The sequence below is a fragment of the Myotis davidii genome, unplaced genomic scaffold, assembly GCF_000327345.1.
Source record: "Myotis davidii unplaced genomic scaffold, ASM32734v1 scaffold330, whole genome shotgun sequence".
NCBI classification, from domain to species: Eukaryota; Metazoa; Chordata; class Mammalia; order Chiroptera; family Vespertilionidae; genus Myotis; species Myotis davidii.
This window is the reverse complement of record NW_006283770.1, coordinates 3,191,684-3,216,549: the sequence shown is the minus strand read 5'-3', so window position 1 is coordinate 3,216,549 and position 24,866 is coordinate 3,191,684. Positions and strand designations below refer to the sequence as shown.

General features: G+C 36.5%; 2 protein-coding genes across 3 annotated transcripts in view; one reads left to right on the top strand and one right to left on the bottom strand.

Moving 5' to 3' along the window:
- The window catches only part of KIF18A (kinesin family member 18A), a 77,153-nt gene extending 57,807 nt beyond the window's left edge, over positions 1–19,346 (bottom strand). The window contains exons 1-7 of one of the 2 annotated variants that reach the window (XM_006753947.2): positions 19,162–19,346; positions 18,662–18,768; positions 9,570–9,934; positions 7,126–7,283; positions 4,195–4,299; positions 3,639–3,749; positions 1,146–1,343 (exon numbers count right to left, since the gene is read on the bottom strand). In XM_006753947.2, coding sequence (XP_006754010.1) covers positions 1,146–1,343; positions 3,639–3,749; positions 4,195–4,299; positions 7,126–7,283; positions 9,570–9,894 — 897 coding nt within the window. In that variant the 5' untranslated portion in view covers positions 9,895–9,934; positions 18,662–18,768; positions 19,162–19,346. The remainder of the gene's footprint in view (positions 1–1,145; positions 1,344–3,638; positions 3,750–4,194; positions 4,300–7,125; positions 7,284–9,569; positions 9,935–18,661; positions 18,769–19,161) is intronic. The other variant, XM_006753946.2, reaches the window with a different exon arrangement.
- Positions 19,347–20,244: 898 nt separating this feature from the next.
- Positions 20,245–24,866, top strand: part of METTL15 (methyltransferase like 15) — a 174,906-nt gene continuing 170,284 nt past the window's right edge. Inside the window, exons 1-2 of the mRNA XM_006753944.2 lie at positions 20,245–20,338; positions 22,347–22,579. The gene's annotated coding sequence lies outside the window, so the exon portion shown is untranslated. The remainder of the gene's footprint in view (positions 20,339–22,346; positions 22,580–24,866) is intronic.

Sequence of the window (24,866 nt, the reverse complement as noted above, 5' to 3'; positions counted from 1 at the left end):
AAGGAAGTATGAAAAAAAAAATGCCATAGTTTAAACGTAGAAAATCAGTCTCTATACCATGCTGTTTGCTTACATGTTTAAAGTTTTAAGTTAAAATATAAAAATCACCTTATTTTTGCAATCTTCATGTGATTTCAGTAACTACATATTTTAAAAAGGGTCCTCAAATCATTTTAAAATACTTGATACTAAATCAAAAGGCAACATTTTAAAGACTTCACCATAATTTTCCTAAAGCTTTTGAGGCTGATTGAACTTAAATTAAATGACTGTATTTTAACTTTTAAAAAAGTCATTTTTTTACAAATACAAAAACTGTCAAATATGCTGTATTCTAGTAAGCACTTCTGGCATATAGTAGATGTAAAATATTTTAAATGCCCTAAGGGCATCCAATAAACACTAACCTATTTAACCTAGGTAATTTAATTACATTTTATTGCTTAAGTTCCTCTTCCTCTCTAAGAAAAACCAACACTCTTTAATATTTAACCCAATTTTACAGTATATAAAAATACTAACCAGAACAGGTTTTAGTTTCTCTAAGACAGCGGTTCTCAACCTGTGGGTCGCGACCCCTTTGGCGGTCGAATGACCCTTTAACAGGAGTCGCCTAAGACCACCCTGCATATCAGATATTTACATTACAATTCATAACAGTAGCAACATTACAGTTATGAAGTAGCAAGGAAAATAATTTTATGATTGGGTCACAACATGAGGAACTGTATTTAAAGGGCCAAAAGGTTGAGAACCAATGCTTTAAGATGTGGTTTGTGTCTTCATACCAATTCAATTATCATGCTTGCTGTGTAGGGATCATTACATACTGACTTTAAAAATCAAGTTCAAAATAAGTAATGAGAAAGCGCCATAAAATATTAACTATCAAACTTATATTCAATACTTTTCATTAAACAAATTCTGGTTATAAAACTAGAAATTAAAAAAACACAGAACCATAGCTTTATTTAATATACTAGGCCTTCTGAAGTCTTTGCTCTGTATATAAAAGTTATTCATGTACTCTTGAAATTTCATTAATAGATGTTTAAAACAAAATCATATTAAATAGTTATCTCTCTAGGAATTAGACATACTTCAATATTTCAAAATATTTAAACAAATAAACATATAGTACCTACCTTTGTATCTGCTAAAGCATTGATGACATTCCCAAGAGCTAGGAGTGATCGATTAATATTTGTACCCTCTCTGAACCGGGTCCCTTTAGCACTGGTAGCACTGGCTCTCTCCGACCCGGCCAGGTCAATGAGGGACATCTTGGCAATTCGGACATTTTGATCAATACTTGCTGTTTTGTCTTGTTGTCGCAAATAAATCTTTTTGAAATTACAGAATAGGGAAAATGAGAAGATTTAACAAAATTAAAAGGGAAATGTACAGTTTACTTAGACTGATATTTAAGAATACTAGAAGCAACTACCAAAGTTGAGAAAAATTGGAAAATAAAATGTGTCCAGAGGACAAATAAGTGTTGGCTGGACTAAGGTCAAAACAACCACTATTTGTATCTGGTAACCCTTGAATCAGATCATGGGATTATCAGAGATGGCAGTGGGGCACAAGTCCTTTAGAAATAATGTTCCTAAGACAACATCAAAGGCGGTGGTCAGAATGCTTTGCATGTCTGCAGGGAATGTTCCCAAAGGAAAGCTGAATTTGAATGTTGACCCAATTCAAAGAGCAAATTTACCCAGTTCTCCAAATTGTTGTGTGTAATTATAGTTTAAAAAATGAAACATATAAAAAATAGTATATTGAAGAATACTAGTCATGTTCAACAGTCTATTAGAGTAAAGCACTACTTACTCAACTATTTTAAGCTACTTTGTCATTTAACTGATATAAATTTGGTGGCAAATTTAAAAGATATGGGAAAGATATTTCTCTATTATAAAACTCTTTTGCTAAATTTTCTTACAAAACAGGCTCTAAGACATTTTGGAAAACTCCATGTCACAGATAAATATTTCTCTCAAGATTACTGATGAAGTCAGTGGTAAGAATATAAAAGATTAATATAATTTTGTGGGATTGGAGACTTTCTGAATGACTTGATTGCCTCAGATATGAATTCTTTCAACTATAACAATTTTTATAAAATGAGTTCTACATAGCATAATCCAATATAATAGAGGTAATATGCAAATTGACTACCACACCCTCGCACAAGATGGCTGCCACAAGATGGCCGGCAGGGGAGGGCAGTGGGGGCGACCAGGCCAGCAGGAGGGCAGTTGGGGGCAACCGGGCCTGCAGGGGAGGGTAGTTGGGGGCAACTGGGTTGGCACTGGAGCAGTTAGGTGTCAATCAGGCCAGCAGGGGAGTGGTTAGGGGGCGATCTGGCTGGCAGGCAAAAGCGGTTAGGGGCAATCAGGCAGGCAGGTAGGCGAACAGTTGGGAGGCAGGGTCCTGGATTGTTAGAGGGATGTCCAGCTGCCGGTTTAGGCCCAATCCCATAGGGATCGGCAGTCAGACATTCCCTGAAGGGTCCCAGATTGGAGAGGGTGCAGGCTGGACTGAGGGACGCCCCCGCCCCCCCCACCCAGTGCACGAATTTTGTGTACCGGGCCTCTAGTCTATATAACAAAAACCTAAGCGACTATTGCGTTAGAACGACCAGTCGCTATGATGCACACTGACCACCAGGGGACTCACGCTCAACGCAAGAACTGCCCCCTGGTGCTCAGTGCGCTCCCACAGGGTGAGCACTGCTTAGCAAGAAGCCAGGTTCACGGCTGGTGAGCGCAGCTGCAGTGGCAGGAGCCTCTCCCGAGGAGTCCCAGACTACAAGAGGGCACAGGCCAGGGTGAGAGGACCTGCCCCCCGCCCAGTGCACAAATTTGGTGCACCGGGCCTCTAGTCCATAATAAAGCTATATAATCATTTGGCTTTAACAGGACTAGAAGCTGTAAAATAATATCTAACCTATGCATTTAGAATTCTTAAAAGTACTCTATCAACTGAATTGCACTTTCTTAAAAAATGCAACTACTTTATATGGTCACTATGATGAAATCTTTTAAAAAGTGAATCAGTATCTCCCCAATTCCTTGGTTATGTAAATCTAGATCTATAAAGTTTGCTCTGAATATAAGTTTATGCTTTGGAAATATTAAATATTTTCACCAATTTAAAAAAAAAAGAAAGAAAAACTCCAATACTTCTTATCCACTATATCTTCAACCAGGTAAAATTTATATTTCTGTTTTACATCATCTTATTTCTAAATATTCTGGATAGAATTTTCTCAAAGCTGCAAAGTAAAGAAAGAGCTAAGAAGTAGGAAAGTACATAGATGAAAAATTTTTTGTGTGTGTGAAAATTACAATCCACAAATTTGGCTTCATTTATTTTAAATTCAACTTTAAGAACAATAGTCTCGTGCAGTGGTCGGCAAACTGCGGCTCGTGAGCCACATGCGGCTCTTTGGCCCTTGCGTGTGGCTCTTCCACAAAATACCACGTGCGGGCGCGCATGTACAGTGTGATTGAAACTTTGTGGCCCATGCGCAGAAGTTGGTATTTTGCAGAAGAGCCACATTCAAGGGGCAAAAGAGCTGCATGTGGCTCTCAAGCCGCAGTTTGCAGACCACTGGTCTAGTGGCTTGTTACCTGGAAAACAGCATGAGAACGAGAAGATGTGGCATTCATATCAGTAGGATGTTGTGTCCTGTTTTTGTTCCCATTATCCAACAAGTGTAAAATTTCTTCTGAGGACTTGGGCTAGAGAAGTTTAAAAATATATACAAATTAGCCATCTGAGTTTAAATTTTTTAATACATGTTCAACAGGCAAGAAGAATTTTAAAGGTAAAAAAAAGTGAGAAAAAGCTTTCTATAATTTAAATCCTATTAAATATTGACTGTATATCATTTGCTTTGTACATTGGTGTTACATGAGGAATAAAAGATAAAGCCTTGTCTTCTGAGCAGATAAAATATAAATGTATCAAAGAAAGTAATACATGATATTAAATGTTCACGAGTATTTTTAAAAGAAAAGCTCTTTTAATTATTTCAAGGAAAACAAAATAAAACTGAAGATACACCATGTTTATTTTAAGTTTGTACTTCATTATTTTTCTTTTTTCTCAAGCACAGTGAAGAATAAGTAAATGGCTAAGTAAGCAAACTTGTTATTTGAACAGAAGAAAAGTTTATAAACATACCTGATGTAAAGTCAACCCCTGAACAACGACCCCTTTTTGGGCATCTTCCCGGACAGCAAGTGGCCCTGAATTTACTAAAAGGTCACGAATCTGTTCATTATATACCTTAAAATAAAAATAAAAATAAAAATAACTGCTTTAACACTGATCTTAAAACAATAGTGATAACATCACAAACAGGCATACATTGCTGATTTAAGTTAATATTAGAATTTTATCTTAAAGACAAATAGCAGCTCATTTAGTTCAAAAGAGCTTCCTTCTACCTCATGTTGCCATTAGTATTCTACCATCTGAGGAAACAGAAGAGTTTAACTACATACAGTTTAACTACATAGGCTTAAAATTTAAATTTAAAGGTGGAGTCATTATACGCTCATCCCGTAATTGCTAACTTGATGATTTCAGTGAAAGAGAAATAAGATAGCTGGAATTGCCTTTACCAATTTCCTGGAAATATACAGGACACATGGTCTTGGGAAATTCTAGTGGATCTGAAATGTAAGTTATATGGAGGTGGCATGGTTCTCACTGGAGAAGACATTTATTATTTCATGATGCCCAAGTAGACCAAACTTTTAAAAATTTTACAGCTCAAAAGTTAAAGAAAACTCATACTCAAGGATGGACAGTGTTTTATTCCATTTATCCTTCAATTACATTAATTTAACATGCAATTTTTATGATAATTCCATAATGGAACCCCCTGCCCCCATTTGAATAATGAAGTAACCAAGGTCCTAAAAGGTTAAGTGATTTGTCCATGTCCACGAAGGTAACAGCAGAGGAGACTGAAGGCCAAATATCCTCACTCTACTACATGGTATTGAACACACATCTGTACTTTATGTCTCTGGTATTTATTTATTTTTAGTAATTTTTATCTTTTTAAGTAATGCATATAAATAATTTTATTGACCGAATTTTATGAATTTACTAAAGGTACTAAGTTTTCTAGTTCCTAACTAAATGACAACTACCACTGATATTTCCATGTTCTTAGAAATAGACCATAGTGACAATTCATTGCTAGTAAAATTTTTAACAATGAATGATAACCATTTTTAAATGTAATAAACTCTTTAAAGTAGTAAAATATTTAAGAGCTACATTTTTGGCTCTTATTTTTCTGAAGTAGCAGTCACTTTTCTAGTGCTTTCCCTTACCCACTTAAATCATAGAAAAAACGCAATTAGAACAATCATTCTCAAGCTAGTCTATGCTTCAGAACCACCTGGGAGCTTTTTAAAAACATAGATGCCTCGGCCACAATCCAGACCTATTAAATTAAAATGTCCAGGGGGTGAGGTCCAGGCATGTCTATTTTTAAAAAGCTCCATAGCCAATTCTGGTGCACAGCCCAAGAGGAAAACCATTAGATTAGACATTGCCTTCCCAACAAAATGAAAGTAGATTAAAAGAAAGAAAAAATGATTAAAAACATTAAAAAAAACTTTAAAATTCTCCCAGTTATGAAGGGATCTAAAAAAGAAATAACCAATACTGCCATGCTCTTTTCTAATTATGCTCAAAACAATTGTTTTCCATACTTAACTATAGGAAGTGAGTTTTACTTCTCTTTTATCTTCAAGTCCTATAGACTAAGATGAAAATTTTTAGCAACATACATAATCTTAAGGAATTTTTGAAATGTAGGAGCTTAATTATAAGGTATCAATAAAAGAGCTGTAACGAGTAGAATTTTTTCTGACACCACAAATGAATAGGCAGTAAAATCAGGAATTTATGTTTCTGTACTGATTTCTGAAACACTATCCAAATTCAAAGTTAGAATGCCTGGCACTTAGTTATGATGTGTTGAATGTCAGCTATTAGTAAAAGGATAGGTGGCCTACAGAAATGATGGGGCATGTCAGAAGGACCTAGGAGACAGCACAAAAGAGCCTTGATTGGCACAATTTCAGCATATAAATAAATAATTACAGAAAGAGGTTATAAACTATTGAGAATTATGTTAACAATTTGATGAGTTCACACTGATACAATAAAGGAAAGAGAAGCTCTCTTTACAGTAGACAGCCAATGAATACATGTAGAAGAAATGCAGGAATTTAAAATCATAATCATCTAACATCATAATAATTGACTCAAGCATGAATCATCAGTGGATGAAAGTTTGAGTAAGAAGATATTTACATATTCTCCCTACAAGGTACTTTTTAATTACAGAAGTTAAAGTAGTCTTGACAATACAGAAACTTTGCAGACACCAGCATGATGAAATTGATCAAAGTTAGCATAGCTAGTAATGGGACTAACTAAACACATAAGCCTCTTGATATGATGTCATAAGAACACAGTCACTTGTGTGGTATTTCTGCCAGTGCATAACCCAAATCTAATCGTGACAAACCAAACTAAGAGTTTTATGACAGCAAAAACATAAAAAAGAAATCCAGATTAAGGAGACCAAAGAGTTAGGACAACTGAATGCAACTAAGGATCTTAGATTTTCTTTACTAATAAAGGGCATTATTAGAATCAATAGCAAACCTTTATTAAGGTCTATGGATTAGGTAACAGTATATCATTATTAATTTCCTGATAACTCTTCAGTGGTTATTTAAGGAAACTTCTAGAAGTCTGTAACTTCAGCAGTTTAGAAAAAAGAAACAGCTACACACACATAAAGAGAGAAAGCAAAGGTGGCCAAATGTTAACAATATGGGGAATCTGGGTGAAGGGTATCTGGAAGTTCTTTGTACTACTCTTGCTACTTTTATGCAAGTCAGATATGCCAAATAAAATACGGGAAAAAGAGAAAGATGCATCACAGGCACTTAAAAATGGTGTTATATATTCATGAGAAAATTCCTATATGACAGAATAATTTAAATGGACCATGGAACTTCTTAAAGAAAGAGTTCTCAATACTATTGATTAATCTAAAGAATGCCATTGCCAACTTACCTCCAGATAAGAAACTGCGGTACTACATATTTTCTCTTCTTTAATCTCATCCATGGATTTGTAAAGGTCTAACAAGGTTAGGTACATCACTCCAGGTTCAGTAGCTGATCCTAGCATCGTGTGGGTCTTCCCAGCTCCAGTGGCACCATATGCAAGTACTAGGTTTTTATGAAAAGGGATCAAAGCGCTCTGTTATGACATATACCATTACTACAGCCCCTGTCTAGTGGATAGTTCCATCTGGGTATGCTCAACAGTAACTTTAAACTCAACAGATAGACACAAAATTAATTTATAGTCTTATCCTTAAAACCTGCAATGTTCGCAAAAATTGACTTTTACTCCTATATTCCCTATTCCGACTAATGGTACCACCAACCAACCACCTGGCTCCCCTCTCCCCGACCACAACACTTGTTCCCAATCTTCTACAGCACACTTACACATTTTAAGTAATCAATTATGTCTCCCTATTAGTCTTAATCTTCTTCCATCCCATAGAATTTGTGCAGTTACTTTTATGAAAAATGAAATCTGAATATGTTAAAGCTGTGTAATAGTTCCACAGTCCTACAGGAGGAAATTCAAATTCCTCACCTTGGAATACTATTAGGCATTCTAAGAGAGGGCGTCTGGTTACCGCTCTAGCCTATTTCTCCCTTGCTGTGGTCTAGGTACACTAGATTATTTGAAGTTCTCCTCAAGTGCTGCTCTCTTTCTATTCCACTGCCTTTGTCCTGGAAAGTTCCTCTATTTAATCCAACTAGAAAACTTTCATCTGTTCTAAATATTCAGCACAAATGTCACTCTCCTGTGCCTTCCCTGACAGTCTTAGGCAGAAACGTCTACTCCCTTATTTGAGCCCTCAGTATATGCCACACAACTTTCTATTCCAGCACATTCCAACTCTGAGTTCTGCCAAGGCAGAGGCCAGATATCCTTCACACTTAACAAGCCACCTGGCACAAAGCAGGTATTCGATACAAGTTTGCTGAGTGAATGAGTTTTAGATTGAAACCATTTATAAAATTCATTTTAAAATTTAAAACAACAAAAAAATGATGTTGTCTTACTTGGCAAATTACTTGGTTTTCAAGATTCTATCCAGTAACACATAAAAGTGTTGTTTTTTTCAAATGCAAGAAAAAGTCCACATATGGCAAATACCCATCACAATATTAATGCAAAACCAAAAGTTCACCTATGTCAAATACCATCACAATATTAATGCAAAAAAAGTCCACATATGGCTAATACCCACCATAAGATTGAGTTAAGGCAATAGTTCCTGATATTATTACTGGTGAGAATATTTTTATAAGTTAAATTTCTCTGCTAAGCTAAATGTTAAACTACAAAAATATTTTTCAGAAGAATGAATTAAAGTGATGTATGTTTCATTTTGTTCTATTTTATGTAAAACCATAGTCTATCAAGAAGTCTTAAGACAGCTAGATAAGAATATAAAGTTAAAGCCAAGAAGAAACCAAAGATTCAATTGGTAAATTTTTGTTTATTTGATGTAAAAAAAATCAAAAATCTCTAGAGACAATATGGAATTCCATGAATAAAGAAAAGACTATATGCTAAAATTCAGAATCATAGCAATATAATCGATAAACCACATTCCTTTCTTGCTGGACCAAGAGGATAAGTCTTCTGTAATAAAACTGAATGAGTCAGTGAGAGACAGTAAAATATGTTCTAGTTTTGGGGCATCTTAAAGAAAATGCCATCAACTGTGGTAATATCAAAAGTAAGATATGAATAGTGGTATTAAGTGCCTGTAAGCATAGAGAAATAGCTGGCCTTTTGGACATATCTCTTTCTAGGAAATCAAGATGGCCATTTTGGTTCCTAGGCCGGTGCTCTACCGCTGAGCTACACCCGGCTGGGCTCAAGATGGCCATTTTGAAAGGAAAATTATTATAGGTCTATCAAAGGCACCAGACATTATTTTTTGGCTGAAGATATACTAACAAAGCACTTGAAATCCAATTAACATGGGCTTTTAACATTTTTATTTCAAGATATTGTAAAAAAAAAAAAAGGTGCTATAAAGAAAATGCCAACTGTCCAAAAAATGTCTGACTATTCCACAGGGATAGATAGTTATAAGGGTAAGCAGTGAAACTATTATAAACACAAATTGTGAGAAATCTGGCATCAATTATAAGAAGCCTGTGGTTTAATAACAAATTGAAAGGATGATTGTCTATAGGGACCATAGCAAGACAGTGAAGGAGAAAATTTCACAAATGATATGTTATATATGACTAAATTTCAATAAAGTTTGCATTTACAATGAAAGTCTACTGAATTCAATAATTTTAGCAAACATGCACCTTAAAATTGGTATTTAGAGGAAAAGGCCAAGTAGATGTTTCTTCTAATGTAAAAACTAAAATCAGACAGGAAAATTAAACCCCAACTGAAGTAATTACCTGTGCAATTATATCCATTCAAAAAACTCCGAAGAATTGGCTTAGTGGTGTGTTCAAAAACTTCTAATTGAGTTGAAGTTTCATCAAAAACAGCATCAAATACAAACTTAAGATCCTTATTTTGTTTCTTTGTAATATCTCGATTTCCAGATTTCTTTCCACGGAAAAAACTAATTTCTTGTTGTTTGGGATCAAAAACTAGAATATGCTTATCCACAACATGGGCCACTTTATGGAATCCAGCTGCCTTTTCCTTTGTGTTCTCAGGACGCACACGAACAACTACTTTCATGTGGTGACACAGGTCTTCCTCAGTGACAGACATGGTTGGTTATCTTGATTCGTTTATATGAACACCTAAATACCTAAAATTAAAAAGAAACATAAAGTTTTAATATTAGTTCTACATGCCTGCAACATGACTGGCATGTAGTATTCATTGAAAAAAAGATTTTCAGGCTGTTCCACTCACCTGGTAAATGTTACTGGAAATATATATAGAGTTGCCTGTTGAACAACATGGGTTTATACTGTGTGGGTTCACTTCTTTGCAGGTTTTTAAAAATAAATACTGTAAATGCATTTTCTCTTCCTTATGATTTTCTTAATAACATTTTTATCTTACTTTATTATAAGAATATAGTACATAATGCATACAAAATATGTGTTAATTGACCGTTTATATTATTGGTAAGATTTCTAGTCAACAGTGGGCTATTAGTAAAGTTTTGGGAGAGTCAAAAGTTACATGCAAAATAAGTCAGACAGAAGTTAGGAACCATATGCTTTTATGCATACGTGGAACACAAAACTGAAAGCAACCAATGAACAAACAAGAAAAACAAAGAAAAACTCACAGACACAGACAACAGTATGGTGGTTACCAGAGGGAAGGGAGTAGGCTGGGGTAAAATAAAAGGTAAAGGGGGTCAAACATATAGTGACAAAAGATTTGACTTTGGGAGGTGGGCACATAATGCAATATAAGGATTATGTGTCTCAGAACTGTACACTTGAAACCTATAGAAACTTATTAAGCAAGTTACCCCAATAAATTTAACTTTAAAAAGGAAAAAAGTTATGTGCAAATTTTGAAAGGCATGGGGGACGGGGGGGACGGGTCAAGTGTGTGCTTGTGCATGTATGCACACATTTGTTTATTTGTTTAACTCCTTGGTTCAAAATCTTTCAACAGTTCATCTTATTCAGAGTACAAGTTAAGTTCATTAATTGCCTACATTTTTCACCTTGTTTTACTGCTCACTCTATTCCAGCTAACATAACAAGCACCCCATAGGTCTTTCTATTAGCCATTCTCTCTTTTGCCAAGTACATAACTAATTCCTTCACTTCTGTCAAGTACTTACTCTATTGCTGCTCTCATACCCTCATTAACATTGCCAACCTAATTCCTAATCACTCTTATCCTGCTTTATTTTTTTCCAAAGTGCTTACTATCTCCTAATAGATTGTGTGTGTGTGTTTTAAACTTATTTTTTTACACCTGCAATCATTAATGTACTCTAAATTCACATCATTATAGAACAGTGACTAGGATCTATATTCAGAGCTAGGATCCCTGAATAAAGCATGGGTATACACCATCTCCATCACCTTCATATCTGGGCTTGCTAATTGATATATCCTTGGAATTATTTTTAACCCAATGGGTCTGTGAAACACAGGTAGAGACCAGCCTGGTTGTTTCAATTTCCACTGCCCAGAAGCTTGCAGCCAAGATCACATTTACTAAAAATAGTTCACAAGCCAAGGCTCTGCCTTCATTACCTTGATATAATTCTGAGAGATCCTTTCCTATTCATTCCCATGACCCAAACTAAAATAATGCTGGAGTCATTGTAAAAAAAAAAAAAAAAATCAAAGCTAGATTTCTGGGTAGCCTCCCAGTAATTATATATGGTTTAGCTCAAGTGTTTAAGTGTAAGGGAAGGGTCTAATATTTCAGGTAAAGGGATTTATCATGGTTTCACACATACATGCCATTTTTTGCATTGTGACATAATCTAATCACTCTCACTGCTGGGGAGATAAAATAATATAGGGAATAGAGATTAGCTAAGTAACTGTAGTAATATAGATAAGAGATGATGCTGTAACTCAGAATAGGGTGGTGGTCAGGTTCTGGATGTATGCTAAAGGTCAAGACAATAGAATTTCCTGATAGACAGATGTGGGGTATGAGAGAAAATAGATTCAAGAATAACTCCAAAGTTCTTGGCCTGGGGTTGGGAAAAAATGGAATAGCCATTAACTGGGATGATAATAAGAGAGAGTAGAGCAGGTTTTGGAACAGAAGATCAGTTCAGTTCTAGATATCTTAAATCTGAAAATGCTAAAAGGCATCCAGGTGGAAATGTTGAGGCAGTGGGAAGCCAAGTTAAGAAAGTAAAGCTGCATCAATCAGACCTTCAAACCTCAGAGGGAATGTAGGGGAGGGTGGGGAAAAGAGGGAGAGATCAACCAAAGGATTTGTATGCATGCATATAGCCTACCAATGGGCACAGACACCAGGGGGGTGAGGGCATGAGTGGGTGGAGTGGAGAGGCAATAGGGGGATAAAAACACATATATAATACCTTAATCAATAATAATTTTAAAAAAGTAAAGCTATCCTCAGAGTCTTAATGCCATTTGAAGCTTTTAGAAGTTTTTAAAGCTTCAAATGGCATTAACATTTGAAGACCTTAAGGAAGACCTTTAAATCAAAGAGGAAGGAATGATCAATTGTGTTAAATACTGCTAATGTGTTCAATATTTAATAAGAAGTAACCATGGGATTTAGTAAAACAAAGGCCAATGGGAAGAGCAATTTTGGGGAAATGGTGGGACAAAAGACTGAATAAGAAACTACTACTAGAAACTACTACTGCAAAAGTGAGCAAAGAAATGGTGTGGGTGGAGGGGGAAGAAGGGTTAAAAGGAGAAATTTCATTTGTGTGTGTGTGTGTGTGTGTGTTTTTAATGGAAAAATAACAGCAATGAGATAGCTAAAATATGTCATAAAACCATATACTTTTGGAAAGAATTCAAATAAGGCCAAAAGCAATCTAAAAGCAGAAGACAGTGGACACAGCACTCCCATTTTAGGACTCTGTCCTTCTCCAAAAATAGAATGCTAAAGACGAAAGATGGTCATTTGGATTCTAACAGTCAGGTCCCAAGTGAATTACTACTCTGCTCTTTCTGTCTCGCCAAGTCCCACAAAGCACCTATAGCTCATTTCTATGACCTTGGTCAAGTTACTTAACCTCTCTGAGTCTCAGGTTTCTCATTTGTTTAAAAGAGAGAATACCTCACAATACTGTTGTAGAGGTTAAAGGACATAACAGGTATTAAGGCATTCAATAAACGTCAATTCTCTTCACTATCTATCCCCACTCATGCCTCTTGTTCACAAAGATACTGATCCATCTTTTTAATGATTCCCAATAAGCTTATGGCTGGCACTTTGGTAGGGTAATTCTTCCTTGTTTAGAACTGCCCCATGCATTAGAGTATGTTTAGCATTTCTATTAAAGGCTAGTAGAATCCCACATTTCTTATGATACCCAAAACTAACCTCCATACACATTTCTAAATCTTTTAAAAGTATTCAACAATGCTTTGACTGCCCTAACCGGTTTGGCCCAGTGGATAGAGCGTTGGCCTGTAGACTGGGAGGTCCCGGGTTCGATTCTGGTCAAAGGCATGTACCTTGGTTGCGGGCACATCCCCAGTGGGAGGTGTGCAGGAGGCAGCTGATTGATGTTTCTCTCTCATTGATGTTTCTAACTCTCTATCCTTCTCCCTTCCTCTCTGTAAAAAAATCAATAAAATATATTTAAAAAAAAACACCAAACAAAAAAAACACAATGCTTTGACTTTTAACTGATAAACTTTTTAAAAATGACAGATAATATGTACATATATAAAATGGTTAACCAAGCATATAAGACATTAGGTGATTATTTCAAAACAGAACTTAGAACCTCAAGGATGGGAGGTAAATCTTGCTAATTAACTAATTAATTCAATAAGTTAATTTTTAGATGTTGGAGCCAGACAGCCTAGTTTAAAATTGCAGCTCTACTACTTACTGGCCATAACTGTGGGCAAGTTACTTAAATGCCTTATGGCTCAGTTTCCTCATTTGTAAAATGGGACTAATAATACCTACTTCATAGAATTGTTGTGAGGATTAAGCACTTAGAATAATGTCTGACACAGAGTATACCACTGCAAATGTTTGCTACTAGCAATATTATTATAATATACAGTGCAGCGAGGGAAACAGATATTAACAATACAGTGACACAAAAGATAAAGGTTTAACTGTGCCAAGTGTTTTAAAGAAAAGGTGAAAAGTGCTATGTAAAAGTATAATGGGGATTAATATAGTTAGAAAGCTTCCTAGAGGAAGTGATGAGTTGAGAGCTGAGGGATGGATCATTATTAACTAGGTAAAAAAAAAAGCATTTCAAGAAGGAAAACTAATTATGCATTCAGTAAATATTTACTGAGTGCTAGGTATTTCTCTGGGCCCTAGGATAAAGAGGGTCAGCAGTGTATGTGTGGGCTCCTATTTTAGGATAGGGCAGTTGAAAGAAGCTTATGTAGTGGGGTGACTTTACAGAAACTCAATAATGAGTGAGAAAGTAAGTGCCTATGGCAAAAATATTTCAGGCAGCAGGTTCAAGAGCTTATGGTAGAAAACATAAGCTCTTGTGCAGTGGACATAACTGGCTGCATGGTCAATTTTCTTAAATTTTGTTTCTTCTAGTTTAGTCTTAGATAATTGTAACTTTTTCTATAGCATCTAAAGAGATCTCAATTTACCTTTGTTTGCTCAGTAGTGATGCAGCAAAAGAGAAGGGAGAAGATTGCATTCAGATATAAAACTGGATTAGGGTGGGGTCAGATGTAGAAGATCTTGAATGCAAGGTTATAGCTTAGATTTGATTGAAAATTTAATTAGGAATTATTGAAGATCTTTTAGAAGGCAACAGATCCTATTCAAGTAACATTTCAAGAAATTTTGACAATTACCTAAAGGATAGTTTACGAAGTATGGCAAATGCAAATTTGTTTTAAACTTGTTATAGACTAAGAAAGACATCATCTTAATTTTTAAATTATCATATTTACCCTAATTTGTCAAAACAAATGAGTGAATATAATTTTCATACTAAAAATACCTAAAGTCAGAAGAAACAAACAAACAAAAACCTAAAGTCAACAAAATCACCAAAAAGTAAAAATTTGTCTATGTTTAAATATACTGATGACTTCAGGGATTGATGAGGTTGCTCTTATACTAATACATGATGCCTGCTTTCTTTTCTAACATGGCTAAGTACAAGAGATGGAGATCTAGTTGATTCTGAATAAGGCACATAGAAAGCAAATTCCTTAACCATGTTTATTAATTGGCAAAAAAATAAATATTGTTATCTGACAATAATCTGTTGATTCCAAAATACTTTTCAAATGCCAGTTCAATTCTGTCATATTTATTAAGTGATACTGATTGAATAGAATCAAAAGATCAAGCTGATGGAATTTCGTTGTTGGAACTAAAACATTAAGGAGAAACACTTCCAATACACTTGTTCATATAGAAGAAAGGTATTTGTCTAGTCTAGAGAGAAAAGAATATAAAAGAGTAAAAAGGAGCTAATGAAGGGGCTTTTTGTTCCCAATCTATAAAATAAGGTTGCACTATATGATATCTAAGGTCCTTTTTCTAGCTCTAAAGTTTTATAATTATTGCATATGACAAGATATAACAGCTAATGAAGGTGTATTTTTTTTAATTTTTATATCCCTAGCTTCTTGTACTGAACCTAGACACATAAATAAATAGACACAGAATCTAAGAAAGCAATTTACCCATTTAGAGACAAACATACAATATATTTCTCTAACAGAATGAACATATTACAGTAGGGTATAATGATTGGCAATAACAGGCAATTACAATGAGGACCCCGAGGCACAAATTTTAAAAAATGTTCCAAATTTCTTTTCATACAAAATCAGGAAAATGAGATCATGTTTCATGCTAATCAGGGAGAGAGCTTAAAATGTCACTTGACAAGGGTAACGTTCAATTTTCTGGGAGTTTCACTTACATGGAACAGCTCATTTCTCTGCTATATTTAAGGAAAAGGTGTTAAAAACTAATTCTCTTCAATAATTGCAAGATAATATAAATTACATTGAACAGGGGCAATCCTTTATCTAACTACCATTCACTCTAGGTAAAGTATAAGCCAATTAAGTTAAAAGATTCACCCCCAATTGTACATAAATACAATAATATTTTAGTTCATTGACTGTATGTACTGACGCCTTCTTCAAAAGCAGTAAGATTACTTTATGAATCTTATGTCATTCCCCCTGCTCTAAATTCTTCAATGACTCCCCAACATAAGAATAAAATGTACTCTTTACCATGTCCTGTAGATTCTACACCTGTCTACTTAGACCGTTTCTTCAAATGTTCTCTTCCTTGGTTACTCTGCTTCAGTCAGACTGTCCTTCGTAGTGTCCCTAAAAAAATTCCAGTATCGTCCTGTCCTCATTGCCTTCACACTTGCTCTTCTCTTTGCCTGGAAGGCTCTACCTTTAAATATCTGCAAATCTTAATCCCTCAGTTCATCGTTTAGATCTCTCTCTATTCAAATGGCACTTTACAGAAGCTTTCCCTCAAGATTCCATTCAAAATAGTATTTCTGCCCTTGCCTCATCAATCTCTTACCTACTTTATTTCTTTTCTTAGCATCTAGACTAACTGGAAAATAGATGTTTGTTTTTTTAAAAGTATATTTTATTGATTTTTACAGAGAGGAAGGGAGAGGGATAGAGAGTTAGAAACATTGATGAGAGAGAAACATCAATCAGCTGCCTCCTGCACACTCCCTACTGGGTATGTGCCCGCAACCAAGGTACATGCCCTTGACTGGAATCGAACCTGGGACTCTTCAGTCCGCAGGCCAACACTCTATCCACTGAGCCAAACCCGTTAGGGCAAAAATAGATGTTTTATTTGATTACATACTTATTGTTTCCTCTCTAGAATGTCAACACTGTGAGAGTTTGGTCTTCATTTGTACCCCAGACCCTAGAACAGGCCTTGTCAAATATTTAGGATTCAATACATACTTATTGAATAAACGAAAAATAAACGAATGCCGTTTTTTACTGATACATGTGCCAAAAAACAAGTGCAGAATAGTGGACTCGGCACACAATCATCTGTATGTTTAAAAGTTACGTACTATTTGTGTATGCATGGACTCTGAGGGAGAGAACACAGAAATGGATAATGCCAGTTACCCCATGGTGAGGAAATATAAAGGTCTGGGTGACAGGCAGGCTTGCTTTCTACTTTATATTCTTTTTTGCTGTTTGAATTTTAAGTGCAAAATTTCAAAAACAAAACAAAACAAAAATTATTAAGTTTACCTTAAACACAACTATCCTTTAATAACAAGTTCCATTTATGAAATACTTTCTATTGAGCTCTTATTCTACAGACAGACATTCTAAGCAATTTACATGCTTCTCATTTAATCCCCACAACAATCCTATGATATAGGTATATTATTAACATTCCAATCTTACACAGGAAAAAAACTAGTTAGGGAGAGATTACGTTAATTGGCAAAAGTCACACTATTGGAAGCACAAGGCATGGGATTTGAACACAGACTAACTAAATCTAAAACTCAAGAATTTAATTGCCATTCTTCCTGATATCAATACATAATACTCAGAAACTTTCTTCAGAAGTTTAAAAAATATATATTTGCCTACTTTTGATAGAAATCTCAGGGTAGTACAGGAGCTCTTGAATACATTTTGAAATAAAGTTTATGCTTTCTTTGTGCTTGTTGGATTATCACAGTTTCTATTCTCTCCAAATATACCATGAATTGAGAACTCTTGGATTAAGTCTACACAGTGATATTTAGTAATCATAAACAACAATGACTATTATTTGAAAACACTGTATATATATCAGGCATTATGGTAAACATTTGACATTCACTATCTCATTCAATCCTTAAAATAATCATATATAGGGTAGATTCTATTATTGTCTCCATTTTACAAAAAACAGAGACCTAGTTTTAGAGTAAGTAATTCTGCCAAGAAGACATAGTAAGTGAGGAGTCAGAATGTGGATCCAGATCCAAATCCAAAGTCAATGTTCTGAACAACAATGCTCTACTGGAATCGGAACAGAATGCTTTCAAACAATGAAACAGAAACGTTGCACAAAGCGTCTTGAATGTGGAATGATAGAGTGAACTCAAACCTGAATTAGATTCAGATTCAATAGTTTTTAGGATCAGGAATTATCCTCCACACTATCATTTATTGTCTCTAGGCAACTTAAACCTCTTTTTGGAAATAACTTTAGTGTTAGAACCACTGCTTCTACTAACTTATATGCATCAGGGAATGTATTTCACATGCAGGGAAGGGTGGCACTGACATCTGGGCTATTTTTTCCCTCCTAGTTTTTATAGAGTTGACAGCATAAAAATAATTTTATGTGTCCCTTCATCGATTCAGGGTATATTTTTAGTGGGACAAGGGGCACTTTTTTAAAACGAAAATTTCCTATGCTTCTAAGTACTTGTTCAAAAACAGAAAAGACATTAATCACTACAGTTAAAGGCAGATAATCTTTGTACTGAAATACAATTCTTACAAAATAACAGAAACTTACATAACAAGCCCTATGTAGTCTTTGAATCTTATATTCTCTAGCACCAAAGTTCATTTACTAGTATACCTCCCAAAATTCAAGGTGGTGGAATAACACTACCAACTAAAACCTGTAGAATGCCCAACACATTCTACCTGCTTGTTAACAGGTAACCTAAGTTACAGATTATGCAGCAAAATTATTCATGTCTGGTCCAATCTCCTAAACGGCGGTCAGCTTTGACCTCTATGTAATTGAGTGCCTGAAGGAGTCTTGCAGAAACTAAGCACAGACGTTAGAAGGGCCGATTCTCAGAGCTCCGTGTCCCTTTCATTTGCAACTTGCCAAGCAGTCTGATCTCTTTCTTCCATACCTCATTTGATCCTCAGCAATCCGTTAGGCAGTGCTGGCAGCTCTAATCTTGATGCTCAGGCCTCCAGGCAGGGTCTCCATGGACTTTTGCCCGTCTAACTGCAGAACCTCACGGGGAAAAAAGATTATACATTAGGGAACCAAGGTTCCTCATTTGACAGGGATGCCCAGTCACTTTCACATCTGTGTCTGAAACCAAACACTCTGAATTTGGGGTGCGGAGGTCACTTGACCCTGGCAAGTGCTGGGCAGAAAGTGCTCTGCCGAAGTCTGGGCAAGGGGCCAGGATGCCCTTTAAAACTTGGACTTCCTCGGAATTTAAGGCAGGAGATCCCAGCCCTTCCGGCGGAGCGGTTGTGGGCTTCCGATCACACAGAGCCAGGCGCTTAGGGGTTCTCCAGTTTCCTCTTCTTTAGCGTTCTCCCCAGGGATCCTAACCACCTCCGCCCTCACCCTCACCCTCCATTCAACGCTTTCCTGTTTGTTAATAAGCCAGCCCACCTGGTCTTCCACGTGTGAGGCGGCGGGACCATTCCGCGTCCAGCAAGACAGGTCATCAAAGAGCGCGTCCCGAGAACTGCTTTCTCTAGAGTTTCTCTCCCTGGCATCCGGACCCAAAGAGGATCCCGCAACTCTTCACTTTCCTAGCAGCCTCCCGGCGACTCAGACTCAACCCAGAGATTCAAACCCAAGCCAGCTTCCTCAGCGCCCCGTTTCATTGGCTGGGGCAACCAAAGCTGAAGTTAGTGGCTCCTCATTGATATAGAATGCTAGAGAGTATATATAGAGGCCAGGACCCTTTGAGTAGTGTCTGTTGCCTCAAGATAGCCAAACTTACTAAGAAGATATTGTAGACTAGTGGAGATAAGGAAGAGTGTCCAAACACAAGGAAGGATGAAGAAACTGCAAGTCCTAAAGTGAAGTAGAAGTCAGTTTCACAACTGGATGACGAAGAGGTAGATAAGGTCAGAATACCTTATTCAAATGCTGCCCCTTCCCTCGCCATGTTGTTGGGAGGATGGGAGGGCCGCACCGCAAGCCAGGATACAACACTGGGCCCCCACCATGGCGATGAGGGCGGGAGGTCCGGAGCGCAGGCCGCGGACAAGATTGTTATTTCATAGACTTGATTTTTACTTCATATAATGTGTTGATACCTCATAGACAGGATTGTGACTTCATAGAGAGGATTGTAACGTCATAGACTGGATTGTGGCATTATAGAGAGGATTGTTACTTCATAGACAGGATTGTTACTTCATAGATTGTATTGTTAATCATAGACAGAATTGCGACTTCATAGAGAAGACTGTTAGTTCATAGACAGAATAGTTACATCATAGAAAGGATTGTGACTTCATAGAGAGAATTGTTACCTCATAGACTGGATTGTGACTTCATAGACTGTATTGTTACTTCATAGATTGGTTTGCTTCCACATAAACTGATGTGACTTCGTATTCAGGATTGTTACATCTCTGAAGATTGTTTTTTCATAGACTGTATTGTTATTTCATATACAGGATTGTGACGTCATAGACAGGTTTGTTAATTCATAGACAGAATTTTTACCACCAAGACTCAGCGGAAGCGGCCTTGACTCGCGTCTCCTTGGCAACGCACGCGGCTGTTTCCGGAGGCGGTGGCCGAGGTGGGCGGGGCCAGGCCGGAACTGCAGGTGGGAGTCAGCCACCTGGGAGTCTCAGGCCGCCTTCTGACGCCGGGGGCGCGAGGCTGGGTCCCAGGGTTCAGGGTGTGAGTGAGAAGGGTATAGGCCTGGGTTGGTGGGTGCCCTCTGCTAGAGGGAGAGGCAGAGTCTGTTGGGTCTGGATGAATAGGTTCTGGGTGTTTATTTTCTCCACTGACCAGTGAGGCCTGCAAAGGCACAGGTCCCAAGCCACTGTCACTTGGACCGAAGCGTGATCAATAAGCCTCAATTAAAAGTCCAGGGCTTTAGGTTTGAGGCCGTAGGCTTCATCTCTCTGGACTCCCAGGCCTACTCTCTTTGGCGCCGATTGTGAAACCATTTGGTGTTTTACATTTCTTTCTAATGATGGCATTTCGAAATAAATTCATTTAAACTTATTGGCCTATTCATTATCGGATGCAGTAGTTTTTTGTTTTGATTTTTAAGTACTAGGTTTTATGTATTGTTTCAGAATGTACACTTTAAAAGGAAAAAAAAATGCCTGGATAAAATGGGAAATATGTTTGCTAAGATAATTTGTCGTCAGGAAATTTTTAATAGTATGATGTGAATTTCATTGTTGTCCTTTATATTATTACCATTATTGTATCCGTTTATTCAGCAATTGTTGATTGTAGATTTTAGGGACATAATAGTGCACAATTGTGTTAATATCCCTACCCTCTTGGAGCTTATATCTTGGTGATTCAATATCACCATATAAATAGGATGGCACAACACCAATGCAGAATATTATAAGTAAAACAATGTCTGGAAAACCCCTATAAAATGGACATTTACTTCTTATGGAAGAAAATCAGAAAAGCGCTGTACATTGTATATGATGCATGCTATATGATTGGTTTTGAACAGAGGATAAAGCATCAATAAAGCTATTAATTACTGGCTGTATTACATATATCTTAGCAAATGCAATAGTGTTTGTGTGTGTGTATATGTATGTGTGATGCTGAGTTTAATAATAAAACTAACAAGTCTTTTTAAAAAATTCACATATGCACTCACTCTATAGTTCTTTATCTTTGATGTCCCAGGCATTTTATTAACTTTACATATGTTATATGTTATATGTTATATGAGGGATATTAAGATGCTATCTCAAAAAAATTCCAGGCATTTTATTAACTTTACATATGTTATATCATTTAATTCTCAAAACAGCCCATGAGATGTGGGTATTATTTATTTTATTGAAGTGAAAACTGAAGTTTTCAGGAAATCCCTAAAGGAAAATATTTTTCTTGAACTGTACAAACCAGCTAATTCAGAATTGAGTAATTTGTCTCTGAAATACTTTCCAGAATGAGGGATATTAAGATGCTATCTCAAAAAAAAAAAATGCTATCTTAATAGAAAGTGAAAAAGGTGTTTTACCAATTTCTTGTAAAATTGCATTGGTCATTGGTAACTGAGAAAGTAGATATCTTAAATTTCATCGTTTTTGACACACATTGTATAAGGCTTATCCATCTAACAGGTGTTTCCACGCCTACTCTAAGTACTTAATTTAAAGTTTTGCCTTACACTGCCATTAAAGAGTATTCAGATGAGCTCCGTATTTTTAAGGAATGTATATTTAGTTAAAACAGATCAATTTTAACATTGTAACGAGTGCCATTACTGTGCCAGCTCTCTTTAGTTTGGCAAGACATCACGGATTATAACAGAAAGCATAAGAAATGAACTTATTTTGTATGGAAATGAAGGAAAAAGAACCAAAACTTAAGAAACATATAGTGCTCAGGAGACAGAAATTCCCGCCTTTTAAAGAAACTGGTGTAGAGCTAACTTCCATGTTATCTAGAACACAGACATTTAACATAGGCTTGTAGTAAAATGAGGAGTAGAGACCAGTATAAAATGGAAAGTTAGATTTAAAGTTGCATCTGACATAAAAAAAAAGTAAAAAGTGAATTAAATCCTGGCATTGCTAGGGTCTTATTTACCAGCTCCCGTCCTCCTCCCTCTCCCCACAAAGGAACACCATTTGGAAACTCCAGCGCCTGCAAGATCCTTGGGCAGCTGGGGCTGGAAGCAGCGGAACCAAAGGCGCACGTTCCTCGGTTGTGGGCGGGACACAGACCCGAGCTGTCCGTCTTTTCAAGTTTCCCCCCCGGGGCTGGGACCGAGGCGTGCAACCAGTTCAGGTTCCCCGTAGTGGTCACCGGTGGCCCGGGCTAGAGGCCACCTGAGGAAATCTTCGTTCTTCAGGTGAGGAGAAGGTGGTCGAGTCCCGGGAGCTCCCCCCACGCCTTTGGGGAACTTCCAGAGGTCGCCCCACTCGCCCCGGACAAAGGAAACACACGCCCTGGCCCCACTTGTACCGCTTCCTCTGCTCCCCGCTCATTCATTCAGAGTTCAGAACTTTCTACACAGTGTTACCTCGTCTGAGTGTAATTCTTAGGCCACAGGATGCTTTTCCCCCCTTTTCTTTAGAACTTTCACTTTCTCTGCGTTCCGATGCCAGTCTCCGGGTTCAGGAATTAAGTTTTCAAAAGTTTTCTCTGCGGGGAAAACTGACTGCGATGATGGCAATGGTTAGTCCCACCGAGGAAGCAGCACCGCTCACCTTTGTGCTTCGACCATTAAGAGAGTGACCTGCCCGATTCCGTGGTCTCAAACAGCTAAGCTCAACTTTGCTGGCAAAGGGAAGTTAAATGGCTTAGGAAGCCACGGATGGGCCAGGTTTCCGGACCCCTTGCTTCCTTGCTGGGACCAGAGGGTACATATGTTGCCTTAAATCATGTTGGGGGTGGCGGTTCTTGGATGACCGCCCCAGTGCTTTTGGGGTTCTGGTAGGAGACTGGGCTGCAGAGGACAGAGAAGGGACTTTGGAGTTTACCTCCTTGCAAGGTATTCAAGGAAACACCCAAAGAAGAAAAGTATTGTGGCCCTTACTCCATGTTAACCCATTTTAGTAGCCACTTGGTGCATAATAAAATCCTAAGGCTTTGTATTTTGAACATAGTTGAGTAAGTAGAAATTGAATATAGAAGAAAAGAATTAATTGCTGGCAAAGGCAGCATTTTTTTTTTTTCTATCGTACTTGCTTTGTTCCAGGTGGTTCTGATTCTTGTATTAGAATTGATGTTTTGTTTTTTAAACATTATTGAAGTCTGGACATACAATTTAGATTGTTTAAATACTCCAGATCGCACTCTTTAGACCTATATATTGTATGTCCTCTGTTGGGTACCCCACAGTACACTGTATTTCCAGGTGGAGTAGTACCAAGCAATAGGATATTGGCTCCTTAAAAAAACAAAAGAATATAATTTATGAGATACCACAATACTTAGTCAATATAATTAAAGTGCTCTTCAGTTACATAAGGGTATTAAATAGAGCCAGTGGTCTCTATGTTTATAGCATAGAAGTTAAAATGACAGGCTCTGGGGATAGAATGCTGAAGTTAACACTTCTAGCTTTATGACTCTACAGCTATCTGACCTTTTCACACAGTGTTTATTTGTTTTCCTCATCTTTACAATGGGAATAATAGTTCCTACCTCTAAGAGTAGTAAGGATTGAATGAGTTAGTACATGTGGTGTGTTTAGAATTATTAATGGTACTTAGTAAGTGCTCAATAATGTGAGCTTTTATTTTGTAAAAAATGTAAGAAATACTAAATTAAAGGGTGGTTGAGTTTACTTGTATACACTTTCTGGCAAACAAAGATAATTATTCATTTGGCTAATTTGTTACTGCTGAACAATCTAGTTTTACTTAAAACTCTCATTTTATAATAATTTTTCTTTGCCAGATATTTCCTGTGCCACATTTGCCACATAATTCTGTGTATTATGAATTTGGTAAAGTTGACATGTTATCCTCAAGGTAACACCTTGTTGATATTATATTTACATAATATTACATATGTACAGATAGGTATATTTATATTTCTTCTCTAGTTATTACATGTGATTAGCTTTTTAACATTATTCTTCATTTTCTATTGCAAAACTGAAGAAAAGCATATTTAAGTGGGATTTATGTGTTTTTTTTAAGTATTTCGAGAAAGTGTTTTTTTTTGTAAGGTTGGTCACACAAATGAAATTTCTAAAGCAAACTTTGATAAAAATGTTAATTCTGTAGAATCTGGAATTTATCCATCCATTTATTTTCTTTTCAGAAAACATTAAGCACCTAGTGTCCATCTAATTTTGTGGCTATAAAGGCATGGGTCTTACTCTTAAATGACTCATATTCCATGAGAGTTGTGTTAATTTGTTACTGAAGTATTTCACATCAGAAGTGTTGTTTACAACCAATTGAGTAAAAAAACAATGTTTTCAAAAGATCTTCTATTAATACACTTACATTCCTTCTGTGTTTTAAAGAATTACATATTGCAGAATAAAATAGAGCAAGTATGAAAAAGTGAAGGATGTATCAACTTTTTATATTTATTTATTTATTTATTTAAGGTCAAAGGACTGATAATTAAAGCAGTGGTGGTTATGACCTGACAAAGTATGCTCAGCTTAGTGTTTACAA